Source organism: Sorex araneus, chromosome X (assembly GCF_027595985.1).
Source record: "Sorex araneus isolate mSorAra2 chromosome X, mSorAra2.pri, whole genome shotgun sequence".
Taxonomy (NCBI): Eukaryota; Metazoa; Chordata; class Mammalia; order Eulipotyphla; family Soricidae; genus Sorex; species Sorex araneus.
In genome coordinates this window covers 292,882,144-292,898,109 of record NC_073313.1, presented here as the reverse complement: position 1 = coordinate 292,898,109, position 15,966 = coordinate 292,882,144, and the positions used below count along the sequence as shown (strand labels likewise).

At 54.9% G+C, this 15,966-nt stretch overlaps 1 protein-coding gene across 2 annotated transcripts; it reads right to left on the bottom strand.

The window, feature by feature from the left end:
• Positions 1–10,589: 10,589 nt before the first annotated feature.
• SIX2 (SIX homeobox 2) lies at positions 10,590–14,330 on the bottom strand. Of its 2 annotated transcripts, none has more exons than XM_055122441.1 (2): positions 13,640–14,330; positions 10,590–11,673 (listed from the first exon to the last, which is right to left on the bottom strand). In XM_055122441.1, exons 1-2 carry the CDS (start codon positions 14,203–14,205, stop codon positions 11,340–11,342), a joined length of 900 nt encoding a protein of 299 aa, XP_054978416.1. In that variant the 5' UTR covers positions 14,206–14,330; the 3' UTR covers positions 10,590–11,339. The 2 variants fall into 2 exon arrangements, with proteins under 2 accessions (XP_054978416.1, XP_054978417.1); XM_055122442.1 differs by having other exon boundaries at positions 13,646–14,330.
• Between the last annotated feature and the right edge of the window lie 1,636 nt (positions 14,331–15,966).

The window sequence follows — 15,966 nt, the reverse complement described above, 5'->3', positions numbered from 1 at the left end:
AGAACTGGGCTGGAGTGATAGCACAGCGGGTAGGGCATTTGCCTTGCATGGGTTCGATTCCCAGCATCCCATATGGTCCCCTGAGCACTGCCAGGAGCAATTCCTGAGTGCAGAGCCAGGAGTAACCTCTGTGCATTGCCGGGTCTGACCCAAAAAGAAAAAAAAAGAATCAAAGAACTGCCAGGAGGAAGGAAGAAAGTGAAAATGACCAAATAAACTGAAGCTGCAGGGATCTATAGAGAGGACAAAGCCAGGTGGGCAGAGAATGAAGAATAGATCAAAGAATGTTAGGAGGACTATTTTTAGAAAAAAATTCTTAAAGTTCTAGCAGTTTGGCTGTGGTGTAAAAACAAAGGTAGAGTTTATTGCCTATCTGAGCCTGTGTTCAGTCATCACCAGCCCTTCTCTTGGGATCAGCAAGAGAAGATATCGAGTAGAAGGAGGGCTAAAGGTACGCTTCTTTACAGAGAAGGTCTGGAATTCCAGATGTTCTGGAATCAAGTGTCCCCACTCTACCAGAAGATTCTCTATATTTTGTGATGCAGATAAAGATGAAATAGCCTTGCAGCTGCTCTGGAGAATGTGGAACGTCCTTAGGGAGTCGAGCTCTCTCACTCAGTTCTCTCCCACTTCTTTGCCTCCTGGATTCCTCCTGATTTCCTTTCTGCTTTCCTTTATTGATCAGTTTTTCCTTCTCTCCATCTCTTATTTCTCTGTATTATTCCTCTAGATCTCCCACCTTTCCCTTTCATTTCCCCTCCTCCTGATCTGTGGTGGCTTCTCCCCCAACTCTTCCCTTTTTTGGTCTGTGTTGTTATGATGTTGTGGTGGTGGTGTGGTGGCATGTGGTAGTGTGGTCATTTGTTGCAGCGACCTCAGGTCCTATAGTGCTCAGGGTTCCCTGGGCCCCCCTGGAAAGCTCAGGACCCCCAAGGTTGCCCTTAGTCACACACTTGACTGCTTACACATTTGGTTGCTGGGCTCTGTGGGGTTTGCACTCTTGGTTGCAGAGTGCAGGGGGTACCTGTGGTAGGCCTTACAATGTCAGTACCAGAGATTGTACTTGATGATGGGAAGTGGTGCTAGGAATTGAGCTTGCAAGTCACGCATGCCAGGAGCACTCTACAATGAGCCACATCACTGAGCCTTTCTCTATCTCTGTCTCATCCTTCCTTCCTTCCTTCCTTCCTTCCTTCCTTCCTTCCTTCCTTCCTTCCTTCCTTCCTTCCTTCCTTCCCTCCTTCCTTCCTTCCTCCCTCTCTCTTTTCTTTTTTCTTTCTTTCTTTTTTTTGGGCAGCGAGAGAGGTCTCCCTAAGTGCTCAGGAGACCTGATGCGTCTCTTGGAGATTCTTGACCAGTTGGGCTGGAGGTTGGCTGGAGGTTGACTGCAGGTTGAGGATGTGGTGAGCTCAGGCCCTAGAGCACTATGGATTCCCCAGACCACCCTGGCAGAACTCAGAGTCTCCAGGATTGTACCTGGCAATGCTTAGGGACCATACGGTGCCAGGAATAAAACCAGAATCAGCTGCATCTAAGCATGTGACTTAACCCTGTTTTATCATTCCAGTGGCCCCCAGTTGTTTTCTCTTTTAAAGCAACTCTAGATTGATTTAAATCATTGAGATTTTTTAATAACCAAAATCAAAATGATTTGAATTAAAGGAGAAAGAATACATGATTTTTTCCACAGTGAGCCATAGTGAGTCTTAATTAGTAGCTCAGGGCAATGACAGAGGCCCCGCCAGTAGTTTTTTTACACCCTGGTTGGAGTCACGGATTTGCAAAAAAAAAAAAAAAAAAAAAAAAGGCTCTCTGGATAGTACTAGAGGATATTGTCAGAAAGCAACCTTCCTTTACCTGATGTGTCTTTATTAATCCTTTCATTTTACTCTAAAAATTTAAAGGCTTTCTGATTTTTAAGCAGTTCTAACTCCACAGCAAACCTAAGAGAAAAGAACATCCCACCCCCCTGCTCCCCTGCTAGCATATCCTAGCAGCCAGAGGGGACAGTTGTCACAGCTGATGGACCCACACGGAGTCATCACCAGTCTCCACAGTTTACACTAGGATTCACTCTTGGTGCTTGAAGCTTTTTCCCCTTCATCAATTTGGGAAGTTCTCAGATGTTATTTATTCGAATGGCTTTTTGTTTTGTTTTTATTTGGGGGCCACACCCACTGGTGCTCAGGGATCACTCACTCCTATTTGCTCAGGAATCACTCCTTGTGGGTCTCAAGGACCACACGGGCTGCAGGAGATTGAATCTGGCTCAGCTGCATGCTTGCTGTACTATCACTTCAGTCCCTATTCTAATATTCTTTTCTGTTCTTTTCTTTCCCTCTTCTCTTTGTATTGTGCACAGTTTGGTATTATTGATGGCGTCTCGCAGATCATATAGGCTCTTTTCGCTTTCCCATGTTGTCTTCTTTTTCTCCTCCTCCGATGATATTATTGCAATAAACCTTATCTGTTCATTGATGAGGTTTGCAAGGATCTTCAAGTTTGCAGAGCCTTTCTTAGAACAACTAAAAAAACTACTACTAAGCCCTCTCTTCTGATATTTTTGTTTCAGCTATTGTAACTTTCAATTTCAGAAATTCCATTTGGAAACACTAGAAACTGGGGGAAATCTCTCTCACCCCAGGCCTGAGTAACTTTTTTAATACTTTGTTTCTGTGAAAAGTTGTCCTTCTGGGAGCCAGACATAGTACAGAGGTTGCCCTGCATACAGCTGACTCCATCCCTGAGCTCAGAAGCAGATGAAGTCCAAAAGTGAAACAAGAAAGAGATTTTAAACTGTCCTTTTGTGCCTGGCTTATTTCCATTAACATAATGTTTATCAATGTTTGTGGCATGTAAATGAAAGTTTTCCTTTTTCTGTATATTTCCTCTTATAAATATTAGACTATGCATTTATACCACATTTCTTTTATTTATTCATGTCTTGATAGCCAGTTGGGTTGAATTCACCTTTTGGCTGTTCTCAGTAATGCTGCCACGAACATTGGCTTACAAGTATCTGTTTGAGTTTCTACTTTCAATGCTTTCAATTATATACCTAGGAGTAGAATTACTGGATCATATGGTAATTCCATGTTTATATTTTTAGAAACTGCTAAACATTTTTCCAGCAGCTTTATACTCTCATGGGTACTGTACTAGTACGGGTTCAAATTTCTCCATATCTTCACCCTTTCCTCCTTTCTTTCAGTTTCTTTCAGTTTCTTCCTTTCTTTCTTTCAGTTTCTTCCTTCCTTCCTTTCTTTCTTTCTTTCTTTCTTTCTTTCTTTCTTTCTTTCTTTCTTTCTTTCTTTCTTTCTTTCTTTCTTTCTTTCTTTCTTTCTTTCTTTCTTTCTCCTTTTTCTTTCCCTCTTTCTTTTTCTCTCTCTCTCTACTCCCCTCCCTCCCTCCCTTTCTTCCTTTCTCCCTCTCTCCCTCCCTCCCTCGCTCCCTCCCTCCCTCTTTCCCTTCCTTCCTTCACTCCTTCCCATACTTGGCAGTGCTCTGGGATCACCCCTGGCAGTGCTCAGGAGACCATATGTGGTGGTAAAGATTGAACTGGGGTCAGCTTCATGCAAGGCAGTTAATTCAACTTCTGAACTTACTTTTCAGCTCACCCCATCTCTCTCTTAAATACTAGCTATCCTTTTGGGAGATGCACGTCTAGTTATTCTTAGGATTATCCTAGGTCTGTGCTCAAGTGCTCAAGGATCACTCCTGACAAGGTTCAGGGGATCATGTGGGATACCAGAGATCAAAACAGGGTCGGCTGTGTGCTAAACGCAAGTGTCTCATTCATTATATGATATCTTCAGCCTTCAGTGATGTTACAGAAACATAAAACATGAGTAAAGAAGCTTGGTGATTGACAAGCCCAACTGCCTATGGATTCAGATGCAATGTTTCTCAATACTGATTTTATTTTTATTTAACCTTTTCCCCTCTTGCACCATAGGTGGTTATGATCATCACTGAGGAGAAAGCTCAGGGCCTCACACTTTCCCTAAACCCTTTCTAAGCTTCTGGGAGCCCTTCCTTAGGGGGAAGATTCTGGGCTGTCAGGAGTGTGAGAAGTGCCTGAGCTCTTGGCCTTGACACCTTCAGCCACTGAGCCATCCTGAACCACAGTCTGTTGCCATGTGTGTGCAGCCATTGGCTATTTTCATTCTTGACTTTCAGTCTTGTATGCAGTAGCATTCTGGTCCTCTGGCGGCTGCCGCCTCTCTGTGCCTTTCTCTAAGCCTGAGGAAACAATCTTTACTCCTTGGGCTGGTTTGTCACGTCAACAGCAGAATGGAGGGAAGCACCTCCACAGCTTCCAACTCTAGAGCCCTAGGAAAGTCACACTGAGCCTTACATCCATCACAAGTAATTAGAACCACGTTGTTGCCTATACTAGGTAACTGTAAAAATGACACTACAGGAAGTGTGTGAAGGGGACTTGGTAGAGTGCCACATAAGTGCTAAGAATATCTGTATTATTTGCCTTTATAAACTAGTGGTCTTGGGCTGGAGAGATAGTATAGGGGGGTGGGATGCTGGCCTTGCCCACAGTCAACCAGGGTTCAATCCCCAACATCCTGTATGTTCTCCTGAGCCCACTAGGAGTGATTCCTGAGTGCAGAGCCAAGAGTAACCCCTGAGCATCGCTGGGTCTGGCCACAAAACAAGAAAGAAAAAAAAGGAAGAAAGGATGGAAGGAAAGAAAAGAAACACTAGTGGCCTTTTCTGCTTCTAATTTCTTCTGTCCCCCTACCCCCACCCCATCAGGGCTGAGCCCTTCCCAGGGGAAGGCATGACTCACTTCCTGACGGCTTCCACCATGAAGCCTGGCTTTACCCTCTGCCCATATGCTCACTTCCTTGGTTTTGGACCCTGGATTTCCTTCTTGAGTTCATTTCAGACCTAGGACAAAGAATTATTTCATATACCCTATGTATTTGTTTTGGCTACAACCGTGATATAGAGGGACTGGGAATGCAACTGGTCTCCTGCATGCAAAGCAAGAGGGCAGCCCGTCCACCTCTCTGTCCAGCGCATCACCAGAACTTGAAGTGAACAGACTCCCTAGTCAGAAGGACTCCAAACGCTAGTACCATGGAGAAGTGGGTGAGGGTTTAGGTGGCGGGGAGTCACCATGCACCGCTAGCCCACGGCCAGGTCTGAGCTTCACTTCTCATCCAGACTGCCTGGCCCCCCGTGGTGTTATAACATAACCACTCAGGATCCAATCTGAGAGCCTTGTCCTGCGCCAGCCCATGTGGATTCAACCAGGAGTCAAAACCCACCAAGAAGAGGGTCCTAAAATCTATCTCATCTCCTGGAGCAGACCCTGGGGTCCCACGATGCCCTCTTTATCCTGCATGAACCCTGGTGAAGCTAGATGGTACCACGTGTCTACATAGCAGAGAGCAAGAACAGAAGAAGGTTAATAATCTTGATTGCAAGGGCCATATGCATCCCTGGGCTGCTGCAGCTCTTCCTGGAGGTAGTTCCACCCCGACCCTGCCCTCAACCCCAGTGGGTGTCATTTGCGCAAGTTTGGGTCCCTTTCCCCAGTCCCCCTCCCCCTATCAAAAAAAAAAAAACCGAGCCTGGGGCGGCTGTGCATCGCAGACCCTGGGTCGTGTGCGCTTGGCTGGTTCTCAGCGGGGGTCTGGGAAGAGGGAGCTCTGCAGGCCAGCAGGATCAGGTTCAGATACCCGGCCTGTTGCTGTAAAGTAAGTGACTCTAGGCAAGTTCCTGAACCTGGCGTCTCAGTTTCATCTACCAGTCATAATAGTTCCTTTGTGCCGCCGCGGTGAGAATTAAACAGATACCAGGTGTGTAAAGAGCCCAGCGCGCAGGAGGCAGGCAAGAAACGGCAGTCGTGACCCGTGGCCTAGGGGGAACACTCAGTCCCCCGGGGGCCGCGTCTCCAGGACCCGGGCAAGTTACCTGATCATTCTGCCAGAAGCAAGCATGAGGACGTGGGGGAGCGCGCCTGTCTGGGCGACACTGCAGGAGCCCTAAAGGCGGGCACCCCGGGCAGGCAGCACCCCAACTCTGGCCTGGCCGGCGGATCTGTCTGTCTCTTTAGCGGTGATCTTTAAACGGCCGGTCAGTGGACTGCTGCCAGTCTACAGATGCAGAAAACCACTCCTCTGCCTTGGTTCTCACTGCCGGTTAGAACCGGGAGGAGGGCAGGATAGATGCGGGTCAGCAAGTATTAAAAGGTTGACTCTCACAGCTGCTTAAACGGATCAGATACTCGAGGCCGAATCCCAACTAGGCAACTGAGGCAGCATCACCTGCAAGATGATATGGGTACTGGCCCATCAGGCCTGGGTGCCCTATTCCGGAGGGTGGCACCTGGGGGAGAGGGTGACTATAAGCATGACAGAATTAGGGTCAGTGGTGGCAGAAACCAGATTTGGGTCTAGGAGTTTTCTGGTGTCCGCTGGAGGCGGGGTGGGGCTCCCCAATCTGATGTTTGTTTTCTATTGTTTTTCCCGTTTGAGCCTGGCAGGGACGGGCTGCCAGCCGTCAGTGGAAACCCTCGTGTGTTTGTGGGGCATTTCAAGATCCCGAAACTTGGGGGCAACTAGGGGCGCCTGTTGGGCCCTCTTGGCGGTGTGATGGAAACTCTCCGCTTGCAGAGCGCGAATCCGCATCTGCTTGGCGGGTGAGAGGCGCTACTACGGAAACGGTGGGGGAAAGAGCGGAAAAACTCACCTAGTCGGTTCTTCGCATTCCGATCCCAGCCGCGCTACCCAGGAGAAATCATTTCCCATTTCCAGCGGCCAGGGACCCGCAGAGATTCAGAAAGTGACTCCCAGGAGGTGTTGCGCCGGTCCTTGACCCGACAGCCCATCCCGAGGCTTCAGGCTCAGGCTTGGAGCCACCGACGGCCTGGGGCAGCAGCCCCGGGAGGCCCCGCGCATCCGGCAAACTAGGCGCGGACCTGGGTCTGGCGGCGAGAAGAGGGGACGCTGCTCCCTCTTCAGCGCCCCGCGACTCCGCGCGTGGCCGTCCCTGGGCGTGCGCTGGCTCCAGCCGCACTTACGCCTGTCTGGTACTTAAACCAGCCACTGCAGGCTCCTTTCCATCACACCGCGCAGCCGGCGGCCTTTCCACCTATCCTGCGCACGCTCTCTTCTGCTTTTCCCCACACCCTGGCGCCTCCGGCCGCGTCCCCCGCTGCAGCGATTCCCAGGGAATGGAGGCGGAAGAAGGAAGGAAGGGGCTAGCCTCAAGTTGAGTCCTTCCTCTGCCCTCCACTACCTGCCCCTCCACACACACCTCTCCCTTCTGGATCCCAGGGAGCATCCTGGAAAAAGATGGGTGAAATTCCCTTCGTTCCATTTCACGCTTCTCCACCTGGCTGGCCTTTGCTTTTTGCTTTCCCCAAGGCCAGAAATAGTTCCCCCCCCCCATAAGGACTGGAAAAATTATAATAAGTCTAATGGGCCAGAGAGACAATCCAGCAGGCAGGGTGCTTGCCTTGCACGTGACCAAACGGGGTTCAATCCCAGATGGTCCCCGGAGCCCTGCAGGAATGATCCTTGAGCACAGAGCCAAGAGTCAGCCCTGAGCACCGCAGGTAAATAAATAAAACACCCTCAAATAAAACAAAAACAAAACCAATTCCAACTCTCCCCAAACAAAAACAGGTCTACCCTAGTGCCATTGCTCCTCACTCTCATACAACTCCCTCCCAGATCTTCGCTGTTTTGCTTAACCTCTTGCTGAGCCGAGCTATTGTCACCTGTTCCCCAGGTGAACCCTACACTCCTGCAAGACGGGCTTCGCGAGTCAGGGAGTCCAGGGGCCAGGGCTGAGCGAAATTCAGCACCCCAAAAGGAAACAAAGGGGGTGGGGAGGGGAAAGCTGGCAGCCCTATCCTGTGCTCCTACATCCCCATGCCAGTAGCTTCTGGGTCAGTTCGCAGGCGGATGTGATGGATGAACCACTCGCATGGTGCAGACTTCAGCGTGGGCTGAAGAAGGACGGATGCAGTGGGCGAAGCAGAAAGGGAGACCCACCAGGCATCCCACCAGGCATCCCGCCGCCACCGCTGCCCTGCAAGGTGCTGGAGCAAACTCTTGACTTGCGTACGTGCGAGGGCTGATTGGTTGTTTGGGGTGCATATGGGGGCTGCACCCCTGTTGTTTGGTTTTTCTGAGCCAACAGAGAGTTTCTAATTTCACCACAGCACCTGTACAAGTCGGGTCTGGTTGGCCTGCTCTAGTCCGGGTGCGACATCTGGCTGGGCTCCTGGCTCAGGACAGCGACAGAAGGCTGGCTTGTAGGATGTCTGCATTTGGGCGAGTAGCCACTTGCGTTTATTTTCGAAAGTTCTGCTTGGTTTCCTCTTTTTAAACAGAGAAGCTTCTGGTTAGTTTTTGGAAGGGAACTGGGGAAGAGAGATGGAGCTCCGAGTACCTCCACAGTGCGGGAATTCGCGTTGGATGATTAAGTTCAGGAGAAGACAGCTGGATGAAGTCCAGGATAGGCAGCCGCCCCCTATTGGCGAGGGAGATCGATCTGGAGACCCCCAAGATTCCTCTCAAGCCTAGTCAGAGAATGAGCACCCCAGGGAGGATGCCTGAGCCACTGCCCGTCCCCTCTCCTGCCTAGGACCACTGGTTTCTCTAGGCGCATCTGCCTTGTCCCATCGCTCAGCTAGCTGAGCTGCAAGACTCAGGATGGAGAGCATAGGTGACTCAGGCAGGCTGCTGCCAAGGGCCCCCTGTGTGAGTGGGTTTCCAGGTTGAATGTTCTGATGTTTGTATGTGTATGGTGGTGGTGGTGGTATCTAGAGATAGACACGTGCCTATGAAGAATTCTTTACTTAATCTCACACAACTGCGTCTGTGAAAATAGACTGAAGGACGGCGTGTTTGCTTCTCTGTGCTTGTGTGTGAACATGTGTAACTGTGTATGTGTGTTTCCCGATGTGGTCACTCCATGTGTGTGTGCGTGTGGAGGTGGGAAAAGCGACATTTTTGGTGTCATCCTCAGTGCCTGGCACAGGTCCAGCTCATAGTACTTGCAAATGTAATCTTCAATGAATGTTTGTGTCCTCGTGAGCATTATTAGTATTGGGAGTGTGAGTCAGAGAAATGGGCACACGAATGGGGTGGGTTCCTGGGGATGCTGTGTTCCCTCTAGCTCAGGTCTGGACGGTTCTGCTTGGCTGAATCTGGGAGGCTCACTCCTTGTTTGACTTTTCCATAACTCTCACCAGCAGTAGTGCTTCACCCTGCCAACTGGGGGACGCTCTCAACACTGACACCCTACAAATACAGATCAGGTCCCAGGAGGATCTGACTTGTCTGTACCCTAATTGCATAGGGCTGCTGCCCACTTTGCAGTTGCTAGTGAAGTGCTGAAGGCTGGGTGTCTGGATGCAGCTGGGGATTCGGTATTCCCCCAACCCCTGCAGATGTGGGTTTGGTCTCCTAGGAATTCCGCTCACCTCTAGGCTTGTGCCGAGCTAAAGTGAGGGCAGCTGCCTGAACCAATTTCTCCCACAGCTGCCCTCAAAATCCTGATACTTAGAAAGTCCACTTGCAAGGGTCTTTAGTGGAAGCTAATTTTACCAGAATGTTCCAGAATGGTTTGTCTTCTCACTCTAAGGCCATGACTGGCCAAGTTCCTTATCCCCTCTGCCCCTTAGATCAGGGCGAAGTGGACTCTAAAACTTCCTGAGCCCCAAGATGGACTTGTTCCAGCCATTGCTGAAACCCCAGCTAACTCCAGGAGGAGTCCTGTCTGCCTCTGATTTGCCTTGACCTGCTTAGATGCTTGCAAGCCTCTTGGAAGGGAACCGGACCCCCAGAAGAGTAGGGGGCATGGGTTTAAAGTCACAAAGACCCCTATAGGACACACTCAGTGCCTTTAGAGTTGACTCCAGGAGGCAGAGACTGGACAGCAGTCGAGGTGCTTGCCTTGCCCATGGCTGGCCCGGGTTCCATTCCTGGCATCCTTGGGAGCACTGCCAGGAGTGATCCCTGAACACAGAGCCAGGTGTAAGTCCTAAGCACAGCCACAGGTGTCCTCCCTGCCCCCCATCACCACCAATTCCCTCCTCCCCACTTCTTTACACCAAACAACAGGTCTCCTGAGCTTGGAGGATCTCATTCTACTGCCAAACTCATAGCCCCAGCTTTGTGGCTAGACCGTGACTACCCTTGGGCCAATGATTCTGCCTGGTATTGGCCAAGAGGGCCAAGGAGTTTGCTCTTCTGATAACCCGACTCTCCGCATGTGCTCCCCAGCCATGGAGCCCTGTGTCCAACTTGCAGCTCCCATGTTTCGACCTACCTCCCCTCCATGTGTGTGCGTGTGTGTGTGTGTGTGTGTGTGTGTGTGTGTGTGAAGAGCAGAGTGCAATCCTTCCCCCCCCTCCCCGTGACTGGTGACTGATCCTCAAAGTGTCAGAGAGGCATCCCTCTGGGTTTCAGGGACTCAGAACAACCCGGTCTAGGTGTCAGTCCCTGGAGGGAAATCAGACACATCTTCACTCCCAGCTAGCAGCTCATGTTATCGATTCATATATAGATATGTTTATGGTTTCTAATTTTATTATAAAATAAAAGCAGAAATATTTTTCGAGAACATTCACATGAGGGCTTAAGGGGGAAGCGGCAAGTTTGAGGCTCAGGAGGGGCGCTCTGGCGGGAGCAGGGGGAGCCCCAATCCTTCAGGACTAGGAGAGGGAATGGCAACACCTCATGGAGGGGGGTGGTGAGGAATGAGTGGTAGGGGAGCATCTAGCTTCCACGCTGCAGCCCCTTCTTGTGCTTGGGTTACCGCAGTTTCCACTTGCTGACCGCCCCAAGGGGGAGGACCTCCGGAGAAAGTCTGAAAGAATTACTGGGAGAAAGAAGAGAACGTCTGGGGGGTGGTAAAGGGTGAAGGACAGAAAGGCGGGGATGGGGGTGTAGGGAGACCAGAGTGCAAGTGGATGTCGGTAACAGAGAAATAGAAACCTGGCGAATGGAGCGGGGCAGGGAAGAAAGGGAGCACCTTGGAAGGAGAGCGCCAGAGGAGAAAGAGGACAGGATAGGACAGGAAGAGAGCGCGGGAAGGTGAGGGAAGAAAGGAGAGTAGGGAGAGGAGAATGAGGATGGTGCATAATTTATTCTAATCCCTGGTTCGAGACCGGTCCAAGTCTCAAAGGTTCTCAGAAAACAACTTGCTGAAGATGAATCCCGCCCCCGGGGCCCAACCAGAGCGCCCCCTCCCGCGCCCGGCTGGGGGCCAGCGCGTCTGCCAGTACCTGGCGGGTCCGGGAAGTGGGGCCGCCTCCCTGCCCGCGTCTCTCGGGTCCCCAACGCTAAGCCCGCGAGGCTCTAGGAGCCCAGGTCCACGAGGTTGGCCGACATGGGGTTGAGGATGGAGTCCTGCAGGCGATGATGGTGCTGCAGCGGGTCGGCGCCGCCCGCGCCCGCGGGCATCGGCACGGGCACGGCGCTGGGCCCCGGGGGGTGGCCCAGGCTGTGCAGCGGCGGCAGCCCAGGCGGCGGCGGCGGGCTGAGCAGCAGCGCGGGGCTGGACGCCGAGTGGTCTGGCGTCCCCGACGGCGTCTTCTCGTCCTCGGAGCTGCCCAGCACCGACTTACCGCTGCCGTTCAGGGACGCGGCCAGCGGGTTGTGGCTGTTGGAGTTGGAGTTCTCGCTGTTCTCCCTGCAAGTCCAGGAGCAAAGCAGCCGGGTCAGCGTGCGGGCAACGAAGGCCACCGCCGCCTACCCCGAGGACAACACCTCTGTGTGCCTGTTCCCAGGCCTGACCGGGGCCCTCTCGTTCTTGTGGTCAGTGTCCGCCATCCCTCAAAACCTGCCTTCATGGTCTAATCTCGCGGTGTCATCGCCTCTCCCGCCCTTTGCAAGCGCCCAGTTCCTCTCTCCCGGCTCTGCGAGTCCGAGTCCATTCCCAATCCATAATGTTCCCTCTCCGGAAAGGTGCAGGGAGGGAATGGGGCAGGGAGTAAGAGAAGATACCCTGGTTTTTCAGATCACGCTCGGCTCCTCCGAGATCAGGATTTGTGGGGTAGGAGAGGGGTGGTGAAAGTGAGGGATCCTAGATCTTTGGCTGAGGGCCCCACAGCCAAACTGAAATGTGTGTGTGTGTGGGGGGGGGTGGGGGTGTCACAGACCTCCCTTTGCTTGTCCTGCGGGAGAGTGCAAAGGGGAGGCAGATTCTGCGGCCCACGGCAGGCTCCTTCTGACACCCAACTAGCCCAGAGGGCTCTCCTTGCCGGGGACCTTTGGATAAGGCTTCAAGGATGCGGAACTCCCTTTTCTCCAGCCGCACAGAAGAAAATTCACGGGTGGAAACTGGAAGTTGGGGGATGGAGGGCAGCTCCAGGGAGAAAAGAGAACGAAGGGGTTGAGAAGATTGCTAGCTTAACTTTTTCCACCTATCAGAAATGGAGGAACTTAAGAGCCTGACCTGGGAACCCTGTTCTACGGCAGCCCGGATGCAAGGGGGCTTCCAGAAAGAACTGGGCTCCTTACCACCTTTTGGTGGTTGGCATCCCGGCTCTGGGTGGGACATTTGAAATCTGGGCCGATTCTCTCTTTGCTCGAAGCCTTTTGTTCCTGTTTGCCAGGAAGGAACGTGTCACAGGGCCTGGTAGCAGAGATGTGTCACAGTTGATATCTCAGTTTCATGGGTCTTCTTCAGAGACCAAGTTTCCCCGCACCCTCTAGAGACTGGGTTTGACCTGTTCTGTACCTCTGCTCCTGACTTGGATGATTCAAACCCTGGGCACAACACACTCCCAAATCCAACCCCCTCTCTTTCTGCTCCCAGGAGAGACTGGGTTTGGGATACGCCACCATGTTCCCATTCCCCCTCTGCAGTTTGGGGGAACCTCAGAGGTCACATGGCTGCCAGCCACAGGGGCCTAACGGTCAGCGCTTAGGTGAGTTCACCTTCCTACTTTCCAGGAGGGTGAGCAACAGGCACCCCAGAACCACGACTTAACTGTCCTGAGAGGGAAGGGTCTCAGGAGACAGGATTCCAGGCACTGGAGCCCGGGCAGAAGAAGGGACATGCATTTCTCTTTTTCCTTCCAGAGATTATGTTTCTCTCCAAGTCTTTGGTCTCTGGATCTTTCCATGCGGGTAAAAAGACTGTTTAGCCCATGGCCAGGTCCGGAAATGTCCTGGCAGTTCAGAGCCCCGAAGTTCCCATCCCAGCCCTGTACTCTCTCACTCTGTCACACTCTGGCCAGAGCTGAGCAGGGACAGGGCACACTCGCGCGAAGTGCTGGTCAATTCGTGGGCTTTGCAACTCTGCTCTCTCGAGCGTCCGCCGCTAAACCCTCTCGGCCTAGAAGGGAGGTCGCGGAGACCCTACTCCCTGTGTCTCCGTGGCAAGAAATCCAACTCCACCGCCCCCAATCTCATTGCAGCCCCCGCAAACTCGCTGCTTCTTTGCTCGGGTGCACGGGCGACCGGGGAGTGAGTTGACAACTTTCCCCGACTGCAGCGCCCGCTTTAGACAAATCCCGGCCTGCCGGGAGCTCCGCAGGGCGCTCCCGGTCAGACCTGCCGCGGCGGGACCGGGAGCCAAGGGTCCAGGGGCAAGCAGTCCTGGGGCGGGTGATGCGGGGACCGGTGGGCGCAGGCGCGGCAGTTTTACTTACTCGTACCTTTCCTTGGCCTCGGCCGCCCGGTCGCGCTGCCGCCGGTTCTTGAACCAGTTGCTGACTTGCGTGGTGGTGAGGCCGGTGGCCTCGGCCAGCTCGCGCTTCTCACGGGGCGATGGGTAGGGGTTGTGCGCGTACCACTCGCGCAGCACGCTGCGGCTCTTCTCCTTGAAGCAGTAGCTGGTCTCCTCGCCGTCCCAGATGGAGCGGGGCAGCGGGAACTTGCGGCGCACGCGGTACTTGCCCACGGCACCCAGCGGCCGGCCGCGCAGCTTCTCCGCCTCGATGTAGTGCGCCTTGAGCCACAGCTGCTGCAGCTTGGCGTGGTTGTGCGGCGAGAACTGGTGGCTCTCCAGGATCTTGTAGAGCTCGCGAAAGTTGCCGCGGTGGAAAGCCACCACCGCTTTGGCCTTGAGGACGCTTTCATTCTTGTGGAGGTGCTCGCAGGCGGGCAGCGACCACAGGAAACGACCCAGCCGCTCGATGTTGCCGCCCTGCTGCAGCACCTCGCACACGCAGGCCACTTGCTCCTGCGTGAAGCCGAAGGTGGGCAGCATGGACATGGTGCCGGCTGCGCCCCCGCCTCACCGCGCGCCGCCGTCCGGCATGGGCGCTCCCCGCCGGGCCGTCCCGGCCGGGAGGCGGGAGGCCCGGCCCCCCCCTGGCCCGGCGCTGGCGCCCGCCGAGCCCCGAGTCACTGCGGCCCGCGGAGACGCCGGCCGAGAGCCCCGCGCCGCCCCGCGCCCCCGCCGCCCGCGCGCCGCCGCTGCGCCCGCGTCCACGCCCGGGGGCCGCCGGGGGCGCCGCTCCGCATGCTCCGCGCCCGCCCGCCAGCCGCGCTCCCTCCAGCCGCCCGCTCTCCCTCCCGTCTAGCTCGCTCGCTGCTTTTTTAATAATATTATTCTAAGCGGGCATGAGGCGCGGCGGCCCGCGCCCTGATTGGTCTGGTTATCTGACCCGGGGCCTGCCCGCGCCAGACAATAGTCGGAGTCAAATTATTCGCCATGGAGACGCTGTCAGTCACCGGTAACTCGAGCCCCGGCGGGCCGGCCGGCTCCCCCCCGGCCCGCTGCGCTGACAGATCGGCCGGCTCCGCGCGGAGCGGAGGGCGGCCCGCGACGGGAGCCCGGGGCGCTCGGAGAGCCGGGGAGGCGGAGAGGGCCGGGCCGAGCGCGCCGCGCCGGTGATTGACGGGGCGGACGCCCAAAGAGCAGGACAGAAGACGAACCGGGGGGTGGGGTGGGGTGTGCGTGCGTGTGTGCGTGCGTGTGTATGTGAGTGTGTCTGTGAGTGTGTGTATGTGTGTGTGTGTGCGTGTTGAGGGGGGAGGCGCAGGGGGGAGGGAAAAGGCGGAGGGCTGTTTCCGCGCGTGCTGGGAGGAAGGGGGAGAGCGACAGGGGGAGCAGGAGTGGGAAGAAAGTTTGGGTCGTTTTCCGCATGGAGCTTAGCTGCAGTTTTTTGCTCAGGCCCTGCCGTCCCCCCCTCGTCCCCCGGCCCCACTCGGGGTCTCCGCGCCCGCGCCGGGGCCTCAGGGTAGGTTCTGCCCGGACCCGACCGCTGGGGTGGGAGACCTCGGGCGCGCCGGGGCGCGGCTCCCCGACGGCTTTCCAGCAGCAGCGCCCTCCCCGCGCCTGGACCTCGGAACCCCGGCGAGTCCAGGGAAGGCGGAGAGAGGGAGGGAAGGGGGGTACGTGGGGAGGCTTGGCAGTGGCCGAGCCGGACGCTCCAGAGCCCGCGTTTTGGAGGATCTCTCCTGTTCTCCCTCTTCAAGCCCGGCTTGCTCGCTCCGCGCGGGTCGCGGCCGAAGAAGCGCCGGACCCCGTGGCGTGGCGCACCGGAGCTGACCCGGCCCCTCGGCAGCGACACGGAACCGGGAGCCGCGCAGCCGGGCAGGGAGGTTAGGACGCTCGTGGTGTTTGCTCTTGGGGTGGAGCGGGCGGGGACAGAGGAGGCAAGGACACCGCACCCTCTCCGCAGCTTCCAGCCTCCCAGCTCGGACTCGGCTCCAGCCACGTGCCGCAGAGCTCCGAGACTAGGGGCTCACTAAGTGGGCGCTGTTTGGCTTCTGGAAATGTGTTGACGACTCTAGCAGAGAAGGAGTGGTGGGACGGTGGGAGCGCTGGACGTGGGCAGGCGCGGGGGTTGCCGCAGTGTCTATCCTTTTGAAAAGCTCGGGGCGTAGCTGCTTCCCGGACTCGCTCACTGCACTTCTGTGTGTTCCCTTTTGCTGGGCCCCAGCGTCCCCTCCCAAGCCTGGACCCCAGCCTGCCTGCAGCCGGGCTCGGCTTTCAGCCTGCCCAGGTTCAGGCTGGGGAACTTGAATC

Excerpts from the sequence above, each read along its gene's own strand:
- SIX2 (XM_055122441.1), bottom strand. The coding sequence starts at position 14,205 with ATGTCCATGCTGCCCACCTTCGGCTTCACGCAGGAGCAAGTGGCCTGC. Across the intron at positions 11,674-13,639 it reads GAGGCCAAGGAAAGGTACGA|GGAGAACAGCGAGAACTCCA; the intron begins GTAAGTAAAACT and ends CTGGACTTGCAG.